Here is a 12,170-nt window from a genome sequence, read left to right on the forward strand (position 1 = left end):
CTAACTCTAGAATCATCTTTAACCCTCTCTAAGATTTCTGCTTCTTCCCATTGGAAGTGTTCCTAGTGCTGAATCACAATATCAAATGCCTTTTCAAAAAAGAATCCACTATGGTCTTGACCTGGGCAAAGGGCTGGAGAATCAGATGGTAAACGAAGGTGGGGGTGGTGGGCATCGGGTGTGGAGCTGCTGGGGCCAGGGGCAGAGATGGGTGGGGAGGAGAACTTTTCCCCTTGTTCAGTTCCTTGGCCCTGACGCTTAGCCCTGGTTACTGGTCCATTTGTATCCATGATTCGGGACCTTCCTTATCTTCTCCCTTTCATACTGAGCAGAAATTGAAGACTTGATTGTTCAGTTAACCATTCTGGATTATGTTTGACATTTTAGCTTTTCCAGAAAAAGTAGCTGTTGAAATAAAGTTCTGGATTGTGATCCTTACTGGATATGGAAGTTAAAAATTAATCTTCAAAATATATCAAGTTGTTGTCCTCTTAAAGACATTTAAAATATTTTAGCAAGGCTGGTTTTTCATCAAGGGTTCTCCCCCACCTCCTAGTGCTTCTGTGGCTTTGGATCCAGTGCTTTCTCCTTGGTGCTAGGCTGTTTTGTTCGCAGCTTCCTGCCTGTGCCGACACTGTTACGGCTGACTGTTAGCTAGGACCAGAGCAGAGATGTTACAACCTCCTAGCCTCTGTGTTCTGGAGCCAATCTGTGGGATGTGTGTGAAAGCAAAGAAGGGTCAGCTGTGTGCAGGGGAGAAGGCACTGAGTGGTTGTGGCTGCATCTTAGTGGTGTCTCTGAATTCAGCTATGTTCAGTCTCTTCCAAATCAGGAAGACTCTGTGTGTGTGTGTGTGTGTGCGCGCGCGTGTATATGGATATGTGTTTAGTTTAATCCTAAACTCTACGGAGCTAACTAGCTGCCTTTGAGTCAACCCTGACTCACGGCGACCCCATGTGTGTCAGAGTAGATCTGTGCTCCACAGGGTTTTCAGTGGATGATTTTTCAGAATATTTTGTCAGATATTAAAAAAGGAAAATGCCCCAGCAATAACTGAAAAATAAATGCTTCTCTTTTGAGTTTTAAGCACAGCCTTTGGGAGGGTCCAGACCAGTGTCTCATTGTCTGCAAGGACCCTGCTGCTTTCAGGTATCCTCAGACCACCCTCTTTTGGTTCTGAGGTGGAGCAGACCCCTTTTTTTGTCACACACGTATGTACAAACCAGTTGCCATGGTGCCGACTCTGACTCACGGCGGCCCCATGTGTGTCAGAGTAGAACTGTGCTCCACAGGGTTTTCAATGACTGTGATCTTTTGGACGTAGACCACCAGGCCTTTCTTCTGAGGCACCTTGGGGTGGATTTGAACTGCCAACCTTTCAGTTAACAGCTGAGAGCTTCGGCATTTGCACCACCCACATGACAGACTTTCTCTCTAGTCAAGCCTTCATGATTACACTGAGTTGCGTGGGGGAAGCCCTCCAAGACGTTTTCTCATCAAAGCAATCAGTGCCACGGTCATTCTCTCGCAAACCCCCACTTTGGCTTCTCTCAGACCAGTGCCGAGGAAAGTTAACGATTGACTGGACCCGCTTAATGGTTTCCTTGTGAGGTGCAGAATGGAGACCAGAAAATGGAGAGGGCAGACTATAATGGTGGGGAGAGAGGCTGGAAACATGTCGCCTTTCTTTCCTGGGAACTTCTTTTCTGAAGCAGCTGAATGAGACCTTTACAGCCGAGGGTGGTGGCCTCTCCTTCAGAATGCCTGGCCCACTGCCCAGTGTGAAACATTCCCCAAATATGCAACTTCGTGAGCATCCCAACAGCCTGAGCTGAGAGCCGCCTGCAGCCGGGAGAGATGGCATCCCACGGGGTTGCCGGAGGTGGGGGCACGGCACTCAGGCCCTGGGTCTGCCAGATGCTGGGACGGCCCAGCCCTGGTTACGTCGTCCTGGGGAAAAATCTGGCCAGCAGTCTGGCTGTGACACGAGCTGAGGCTTCTCTCTCTCTTTAAATCCTCTCCTTCATTCAAATCAAATTCTATAAAAAGGCTTTTGTTGAAGGAGCAGTGATGGCATCTTGGTGCCATATTCCTCTCAGTATTACCAAAGATGGATAAAAAGAAAATCATTAGTTGAATTCCTGGGCAAACAGGTCTGAAAACTGACGTGGGAGGAGTTGTATACGGCAGCCCTCATATGGCATTTGTTTTGTTTGTGCAAGTGACGAAGCCAAAGGGAAAAGGAAATTCTCGTGGATGGTAAGAAGACCCCCTGCCAGGGAGTACCATGGCAGCAGACATCTTTGCTTGTATGTCTGGGGAAGGGCATGCTGGGTGGGGCAGAAGTTTGGTCTGTGTAGGGCTGTTGCTGCTTAGACACTCGTCTTGAAGGTGCAGTTAGCACGGTTGGGAGAATCATGTATGATCCCTTACGAAGAAAGAGGCTCTGATTTCTTTATCATCTGTTGGGGAGGGAGCCAGTTTTGTGAACCTTGCTGAAGTCTACTTTTGTGGGTTTTTCCAAGATGTAGTCACCACTGTGGTCATACCTTGGCATTATGCTGCCTGATGTTTCGGGTGCTGGAAACAGTCACGTCAAAGTATGATTAAGGAAATGGCTATTCGTTTTTCCTTGGTCTTAAGCTTTGGCTTAATTTTGCTTCTGCTTAACTTCCATGATGTTCCTCAAGACTTTGTTTTGAGGAGGCTGCTGGTGGAAGGACCTAGGAAGAGGGTGGTTTTATGTGTTTTGCTGGTTTCCTTTTATTGTTTGCCTATTCAGTTTGATTTTCCTTTGCTTTAGCTTTAAAAGCACACAGTAGTCAAAAGCAAAACACAGCCAAGCCCCAAAGCAGTATCTGATAAATGACAGACTTTGGCGTTCATAATATTCTTCCTTTCCTGTGGCTTAGTTTAATTTTTTTTTTTTTTCCTTTAAACTCAATTCTTCGCCTGCTCAAACTGTGTGGAGTTTTTTTTTTTTTAATGTTTAGGCATTTGGAATAAAACATCACATATCTTCTCTTAATTTTGTTCTCTTTTATGTGAATGTTCTGCCATTCTTGTGTTTTTTTTTGTTTTGTTTTGTTTTTGTCACTATTCTTCTGCGGCTGCTTCCTGGCTTTCTGCTTCTTCAAGCACATCTCTTGTTTTACTCCTTTGGACTTGGCCCTAGCTTCACCTTGGCGTTTATATCTGTACCTTCACCAATGTTCTAAATCTTAGTCCCAGTAACCATCAGTCACCTCTGGCACCTTGGAGTAGCAGCTAAGCATATGGCCCCTAGAGCCGTGTGACTTGGGTCTAAATCCTGGCTCAGCTACTTACGAGTTGTGTGACCTGGGTTAGTTCATTCTCCAGACACCTCAGTCCACCACAGCTTCAATTCCTCGACAGTAAGTAAAGGGGGATGATAATAGTACCTATGTCATAGAGCTCTTCTGGAAATAAATGAATCAGTAAAGTGACTGGAACAGTGCCTGACACATGGTAAGCTACTATTATTGTTTAGTTTGGGCTTCTGTGTCTAATGTGGGGTTTGTTGGGTAAATGCTAGCTGTTAGGGAGGATCAGACAGTGGATGAGGATGGGCTTGATCATAGGGATGAGGGTAAGTACGCCAGCCTGTTAAGTTTTTATAGTATCTTTGGTCCTTGATGATATAAAGGATAAATACTCTTAACTGAGCTGTGTACCCTAGACTGCTGTTTGGTCATTCTCTTGTGTATCTCTCTTTTGGTGACTGTCTCCCTCAGAATCTATCCCATTTCCTCTTGTCACCCCTTTCTTTGTAGTTCCACGCAGCAGCCATGTTCTTGTCTACCCTCCCAACCCCTAGTCTCCCTCCCCCATGTTTGAGGAAACGCCTTTCTTCTCTACGCGTCATTGCCTTATTAGCAGGCAGAGCATATATCACCAACATCTGGCCACACATCTGCCTGATCACTTTCATCTCGTTGAGGGAAGAGAGGGGTCTTTGTAGAGTGTCATTCAGACACCTCAGTTCACCACAGCTGGAGGTGGCTCAGCCACAGGATATCCTAAAACCTGTAAGAGGTGGCACCAAAGGCCCAGCAGAATTCTAACCCTCTTTAGACAGGCTTCCGTATCCTGCACAACACTTTATTTTGTTGTTCTCCATCAACCGTGCTTGTCTTTACGGGGTAATTTGGCCACCCTGTCCAGCAGGAGAGTTGTTCCCCACTTTTCATTGCTTGCAGTTTCTCCACTTTTCTACAAGCAAGTGAATTCATTAATGAATACCCCAACAGACTGTAAGCCTGCCTCAGACAGCCATTCTTGTTATTGGGCTAATTGTTAGCTGGGGTTTCTGGATGCCATTCATTTCACAATAAGGCCCCTAATTAATCTCAGCACAGTTCTCAGCAGAAGAAAGGCTGATAGGGAGAAACATCCCCCATTACCATAAGAAAAGAAATGTCAAGAGCCCCATTGAGTTTTCCTGGCATCCACTGCTTGTCTCAGAAGAAAACCCGCCCTCAGCAACCAAAGGCAGCCCTGCGATCAACCATGAAAACTCGGGGTGTGAGAGCTTGAGGAGCCCCTGATCACACAGACCCACCTCTGCACAAACCTGCTGGGGTCCACACGCTCCTGTTTGGAAGCACCAATTGTGCTTCCAAAGATAGTGTGGAGAATTCTTGTGTGGGTTTGCCATCTCAGAGGCAGAAACCCCTCTGTTGCCCCAGAAGTAGGTGGGGCAACTCTAATCCGGAAAAACTAAAGGTCTCCTTCTTTGTGTCTTTTTGTGTCTGCAGGACAGAAAATCCTTCATCACCGAAGTGACATTTTAGAAACAGTGGTCCTGATCAACCCTTCAGATGAAGCAGTCAGCACTGAGGTAAGCCGTTTGGCTCTGCAGAGTCCAGGGAAGGGCAGGACATGCGAGCATGCAGGACAGGGCCCAGCCGATCCGAGGGGCCGGGGCAGGTGCGGGCAGGGGGAGGGACACAGAGAAGAGAAGTTCCAGCCCAGGAATGCTTCCTCAGCCCTCAGTCAGTGGCTTTTCTCTTCATCAGCACCACCCTACACCACCCGCCTTCCCAATCTAGCTGCTCTGAACTTTACACAGCCCTCTTCCCCTCTTCAATAAAGGCAAGGTGGAAGACACTGGCTGGCACTGTAATGTTGTGTCTAGTCAAGGGAGTATAAAATCTTGAGTCTGTATGGGGGATGATGATGTTGCTGGCATGGTGTCTGGGAGGCATGTAGTAGGGGAAATAGACTCGGAGCCTTTGGGAAATAACAGAACCAGATTTGGAGAAGAACGGCATCTCCGATGGAAGCTCCATTCAGATCTATCCTGCACACCCCTTATCACTACTGAAAAGCAGGATGGCATGGGGATCAGGAGTATGGACTCTGGTGCCTGACAGCCTGGCTTCTTAATCCCAGGACTGTCACTTACTAGCTGGGCGGCCTCAAGCAAGATACTTCCTGCCTCTTTGTCTCTCCTCTTTGTTTCCTCCTCTTTGACATGGAGATCATAACAGCGCCTACCTTTAATATTCATAGTTAATATTGTGATTAGATGTGTCAGGTGCTTAGAATAGAGTGTGGCACGTAATAACTGAAATATAAATGTTTGCTGTTATTATTCATGTTATTATTACCACCACATGAAATCGTTGCCACAGAGAGTAACTGGGTGCTTCAGAGCCACTTTGCAATAAGAACTTGGCTGAAGCCAGGAATCCCCGGTCACCCAGGCCAGGAGTTGATACAGATGCATTTTCCGTGTCCTTTATTACAGTTAGCATCTTTGAGATTGCGTTGCTTCTTGGGCGTTAAAATACCCAAAGTCCTTGGGGGCTTCCATTACCCAGTGTCTCTTCTGCCCATGATTTAAGCATCTTTTTGATTGTAGCCTGTTTGTTTTTTTTTTTAATAGAGATATAATTCACATACCATAAAATCCCCCCTTCTAAAATGTGAAATTTAGTTATTTTTAGTATATTCACAAAGTTGTGCAACTATCATCATTATGTAATTCCAGAATATTTTCATCAACTCTAAAAAATCCCATTCCTCATTCCCCTCAGCTCCTGACAATCACTAATCTATTTTTTGTCTCTATACATTTGCCTATTCTGGGTCTTTCATAAATGAGACCATATACTATGTGGCCATTTGTGTCTACCCTCTTTTACTTAGATGAACATTTTTAAAGTTCATCTGTGTTGTAACATATGTATACTAGTACTTCATTCCTTTTCATGGCTGCATATTATTCCATTGTATGTCTATACCACCTTTTGTTTATACACTCATCAATTGATGGACATGTGGGTTATGTCCACTTTTTGGCTATCCTCTTTTGATTCCACATCCACCTGCTTTAGATCTGCAGGACTTCTTTGATAAGTCATTAAGGCTCAAGGTTGAGGAAAGTGACGAGATAGCAATCTCTCTGTGACTAACAGAATCAGGAAGTAATTATAACTGAAACAAGCTGGAGGATTTAATATATGTCCAGGCAGACTGCCTGGAACAGCTGTGAAAATGAAAAAGGAAAAATAAGGAATTCAGGCTTGCCTGTGGAGCAGATGGGGCTGGAACAATTACTTAGGCACATGTGTTTTTCCATGATTAGGCTGTAGGGTTGCTGGGGGAAGGAGTTATGATCTGGCTATTTTTCTCTCTCTCCCTCGGTGCCTACCATGATACCTAACATGGAGTACGTGCTGAGCTGATTTGGGGTCTGAATGAATATCTTTACGCTTACAACCCTGTTTCTACTGAAGGACAGGCTGGCTTTTTGCCACTTAAAGTTCACAGAAAGTTATTTAGTGCAAACTACTTACAATTCTATTTAAAAGACTCCCTTTCAGGGGCAGCCTTTTGTTTATGTTGTTTACATCCGGCTCCTTGCCAATCTCATTGAAGACTGCATCTGGAGCTATGTGCTCAGTGTATGGCTAGTAAGGAAAAGGATCCTGGATGGGAGGGAGGGCTGACTTGGGACCGTACTTGGAAACCTGTCCTTCCTGAGGCAGTTGGGGACCTGGACAGTACTTGGTGACTCATGCAAGATATTTGCAAGTCTTCCCATGTCCCACAGACTACCAGCTGCTAGCAGACACTTCCGAGCAGCTATGTGCCACATGTAGATACTGCTTTGAAAAAGAGGAGGAAACTATGGGAAGAAAGGCAACGACTGTTACTGTCGTGGTTGTAGCAGAACTTTGAAAATGGCACTCATGGGCAAGCTGGTGGGTACAGTCATGGGCTTTGTAGATGATGGCTATAGGCAGGGCTGTGTCCAACCCCCCAAGGGACATGAGAATGCCAGGGAATGAATGAGGCTCCAAAGGCTTGTCCTGGAGGTAGGGTGTCAGTGCCACCATGGCTCACGCCCTGCTCCCTGTGCTTTGTTTCAGGTGCGCTTAATGATCACGGACGCCGCCCGACACAAGCTGCTCGTGCTGACAGGGCAGTGCTTTGAAAATACCGGAGAACTCATTCTCCAGTCCGGCTCTTTCTCCTTCCAGAACTTCATAGAGATTTTCACCGATCAAGAGGTGGGCTCCTGTCTGGAAAAGTCTTAAGCTTTTCAGTTGCTTGGTTATTGTTGCAGCTAAAAGCTGTTCTTTGAAAGCAGTGGGGGAAGTTAGAGGCAGAAGGGAGAGAATGTCACACCTCCTTTGAAATAAGCAAAAACATATGATTCAATGGCCCATCACCAATTATAATTCACTGGACTCGTCTGTAATTAATTTGAGCCATTCTCAACCTGTCCAAGATATAGATGGGTGGGTGGGGGCCAGCACACTCAACATTTTACAGATGGCAAAAATGATGTCCGAGAAACATGACAGAGCCAGAAAGAGAACCCAGGTTTCTTGTTTTTATGAGTGAATACTCCCCAGATCTCTCGGGCTTTTGGTAGGATTTAACTGCCCTGATCTCTTCCAGTACTTGTACCTACTTTTCCTTGTCTACTTATTTCTGATTTCTTACTTTTGATCCCTGGTCCCATTGTTTGAACTTGGGCTGAGAAGGCACATTTCTAGAATGGGAGATGTATAGGAAAACAGGGCATGTCTATGAACAAGAAAAAGATGGTTAAAGTAGCTGGCCTGAAGCCGGATCATTAGTATTTCTTATGAACACCTATCTTATAAAAAGATGATACATGTGAAGTATTGAAAATGATAGGAAGTTAGTGGTATTCGCTAAAATCAGATAAAAGGTTTTGATTTGGTTATTTCTGTTTGACAATTTATCCTGGCTGGGAAACTTCCATCTCTAAGATAACGGGCCTCCTTCATTTTGCTTAATGGTGTGTAGCAGTTACAGAAACAATTCCGGGCCTTCGCCACAGCAGGTTGGGGCCTGCCCAGAGCTGATAGCGGTTTTCTAAGTGAGAGGCTGAGGGATGTGCTGACAGGATGACTTACCATTTCTGTTCAAAACCGCCTTCCTGAGATGGAAGCCCTCAGTCTCAGGGGTATTGCAGAGGGCCCTGTGTCCTTCTGCATTGAATCTTCGTTAGCCCTGCACTTCACAGACAGATCTCTTCATACTTTTTCAGCACTAGCAAGAGCTGTGAACAGGCTGCCCAGCTTCATTTGGCTCACCTGGAGGCTTTTGCAAAAACACTGGTCGATGGCATAACTGACTGTCACTCTCCACCTACTTCAGGGAAAGAAAGCACTGTGAAAAGGAATATTTTACCTAGCGTTTGATGTTCCAGCTTGCAGGATAGTGGTGTCATCTGTGTCTTGAGGGAGATAGTACTGCCGCCCACCATAGCTGCAAAGGGACCCCAAGTCTGTCTGTTGGCTCCTTCCTCAGAGGCTGAAAGGCTCACTTACGGCCAGTACTGTCTTTACTACTCCACAATGAAAACTTTGGCCCTGTCTTTCTCCAGAGTTCACAATCTGTCTTCTTCCAAGGCTGCTAGAATTCAGGCTTTATGCTTCCTTCATCTTTGTATCCATTGCCCTCAGCACAGAGTAAAGGCCCAGTAAACCCTTGTTAGTAGTCCCTGGGTGGTATGAACAGTTCATGCCCTTGGCTGCTAACTAAATGGTTGGAGGTTCAGGTCCACCCAGAGACACCTTGAAAGAAAGGCCTGGTGATCTAATTCTGAAAAGCTAGCCATTGAAATGAGTATGGAGCACAGTTCTACTCTGGCATATGTAGGGTTGCCATGAGTCAGAATTGACTTGATAGCAACTGGTCAACCTTTGTTAAACTGCATGGAAATTACAAAGCTAGAGCTGCAATGCTTACTGTAACTACTGACTTGAAATCGATGTGTGAATCTTTTGCAAGATTGTGTCCCCATGCTCATGTTTTGCTCAGAGGCAGTCAAACATTTGCCTAGTAGCTGGTGAGGTCACACACTCAGCACCTTGTACCCGGGAAAGGGAAAGAGCTGTGGAGGCCTGGATGTAGCCCCAAGGCCCAGTGACACAGGTGAGCAGTCAACTGCTCTGTTTGTAGGCTCAGTTCAGCCCTGAGCCCTCCGCTCATTTACCTGCACACAGGTGCCTCTCTTCATTCCTGTGCAGTTCTGCAGTTAGTTTCTAGTGGTTTGTTGCTACTGCATGTCATTGGTTTCTGTTTTTCCCAGTAAAACCAAGCAAAGGAAATATGTAAAGAAAAGGGTTTGTCATTGCCGAATTTTTAAATAAGGAGGTATCACAGTTCAGTCATCTGGACTTCAGATAATCCACTCTTTTTTAGTAAGACAGAATGTTGTGAATATTGCTGCTTGAATCATTTTTGCCAGTCCACAGAAGTAGAATTTTAGCACAGTGGTCTGTGTGTGCATCAGATTTGCCACTAATTACAGAAGAAAAAGAAGTGGCTTTAACTGAATGATGAATGGAGTTTCATGAAAGGGCAAAACTCTCAGGGATTGTAATCATTGTGGGGCTTCTGAAGGGCACGTGTCTTCATTATGTTCAGGCAGGTTTCATTAAGGCGGAAGAGTAAGTCATACTTTCCTCTGCCTCCCCAATTCCCCCCACTCCGATATATTGGAGAAAGTAATGCTCAACCTATGTGGAAAAGATTCTCTAGCGATTCCCGTAACAGACTAGATCAGTGGTGTCAGGAATGGAGGGGAAGGCAAAGGAAGGGAAGAACGTTGGGTAGATGATCTGCCCAGATGTTTCTCCTGCCCCAGTCAGAGCAGCTCAACGTTTGTCTGTTTGGGGCTGGAAGGAAGGGTGCCACAGGTAAAGTGAATTGAAAATCCCTGGAGTAGATCAGTGGCTCCCAGCCTTTTTGGAGCTATGACTGCTTATTATCTCCTTGGAAGAAGGGTTGTGTGCAGACTGTCTCAGTAACAAAGGGACCCGTAAAGCTGTTTGGTGTCCAGTTCTATTCTGTTTTATCCAGTCCTTGAAGCATACAAGTCACTCCAGAGAAACCAGAAATACGTAATTTGGGGAAAACAAAAACAATCAATTTCTTGAAAAGAATAGCTGAAAATAAATGGGCTGAAAATTAGAACTATCAATATATTTTGAGCTTCAGGTTTTTTTGTGCTGGAAGTTAACGCAAAAACCAGAACTTACAGATAGAAAAGTCATCTGGCTAACCCATCCCCTCCCTGAAATCCAGGGATGTGAAATCACCGTCTCCTGGGGGCATTTTTCAATCTCTCTGTCAGATGTTTCCTCAGTTTGTCTCCTTGTATCCTTAAGGAAGGAATGTGATCTCTTTTCTACCTAACAGTGTCTTAGACACTCTCCACCAACATTGCCAATGTTTATTATTATTTTCCTGTAGATTAAACACCCATTTCACCCATTGTTCTTCATAAAACAAGATATTAAAAGTTCTTTACATTGCCTGGTTACTGTCCTTCAAACCTGCTCCACTGGCAGGCAGGGGAGATGGGATGGTTAATAGGGGAAATTCAAGAGTTCAGCCCTGGTCACATGTTAGTGCCTTGGCATTATCAGAGAGCACAGCCCTGATCATGTTGAGTTCTTGGTGCCTTGGTGTTATCACAGAGTTGGATCTATGAGTCCAGAGCTCAGGGAATTCAGAGTTGACCTTGAGATATTAATTTGGAAGCCATCAGCATATTAACCTGTTGCTGTTGAGTTGATTCTGACTTACAGTGACTCTCTAGGACAGAGCAGAACTGTCCCTATAGGGTTTCTAAGGAGTGGCTGGTGGATTCGAACTGCCATCCTTTTAGTTAGCAGTGGTGCTCTTAACCACTGTGTCACCAGAGCTCCATCAGCGTATTAGAGATATTTAAAGCCCTGAAACTAGATGAAATGAGCTAGGGAGAAGAATGCATTAAGAAGAATAAGGGACCCATATCTAGCATTTAGAGGTTAAGGCCAAGGAAAAGAAGCCAGCAAGGGAGACTTGTTTCAGTTTTTAAAATTTATTTTTTGGTCTAGTTTCTTTAAAACATCATGACTCAGACTGGACATCATCTTCCAGAGGTCTGTCGATCAGGATAGGATTACGAGAGTTGATGACTTGTTTAGTTTCCAACAAATTTTCTGTGACATAAGTCTAAAAGTAACTTTTGGCCATTTCTATTCACAATTAAATGTCAGTTGGGAGAGGATGCAGACTTTGAGGGGCTCTGCAATTTATACAGTTTGGGAGTCCCCTTTAAGGAAAAGAATCAAAATTATTAATACTAAAATTAAGTACAGATGTTTAGAAGGGGACCATGCCAGTGAGGGGCCTTGAAGCTTTAGCTTCTTTAGCTTCATGATAAATTCATTTGACTGTCAATCAGAATCCCTGAGTCTTTTCCATGGGTATCATTGTTAAGCCGTATTTCTCAAACCAGCACTTTACCCAGCTGGTTTTTGGACCTTTCATTTAATCTTTTGGAATTCCATTGTGTTAGAGTTGATTGAGCTATTGTCATCCCAGTGTCAAGGGTTTTTACAAATATTTAAATTCTGACACCCACCATTTTGCCATGTATCCCATTTTCATGCTATCCACAGATTTGTTAAATATTTCTTCACCATTTTCATCCAAGTGAGTACTCAGCAGGACAAAAATGAGCCCTGAGGTGGGCCACCAACAAATCTCCCTCCAGGCTCCCATAGAGCAGCACTGTTTGTACGTCTAGTCCCTGGTGGTGCAATTAAGGTGCTCAGCTGCTAACTGAAAGGTTGGAGGTTTGACTCCACGGAGGAAAGGCCCTGTGG

The 12,170-nt window shown here is 44.8% G+C and overlaps 1 protein-coding gene across 2 annotated transcripts in view; it reads left to right on the forward strand.

Moving 5' to 3' along the window:
• The window catches only part of MAP1B (microtubule associated protein 1B), a 100,435-nt gene that overhangs the window by 72,415 nt on the left and 15,850 nt on the right, over nucleotides 1-12,170 (forward strand). Inside the window, exons 1-3 of one of the 2 annotated variants that reach the window (XM_049865300.1) lie at nucleotides 1,093-2,259; nucleotides 4,779-4,861; nucleotides 7,401-7,541. In XM_049865300.1, coding sequence (XP_049721257.1) covers nucleotides 7,410-7,541 — 132 coding nt within the window. In that variant the 5' untranslated portion in view covers nucleotides 1,093-2,259; nucleotides 4,779-4,861; nucleotides 7,401-7,409. Of the gene's footprint in view, nucleotides 1-1,092; nucleotides 2,260-4,778; nucleotides 4,862-7,400; nucleotides 7,542-12,170 lie in introns of those variants that run through there. The other variant, XM_049865289.1, reaches the window with a different exon arrangement.

Source organism: Elephas maximus, chromosome 2 (assembly GCF_024166365.1).
Source record: "Elephas maximus indicus isolate mEleMax1 chromosome 2, mEleMax1 primary haplotype, whole genome shotgun sequence".
In the NCBI taxonomy this organism is placed as follows: domain Eukaryota; kingdom Metazoa; phylum Chordata; class Mammalia; order Proboscidea; family Elephantidae; genus Elephas; species Elephas maximus.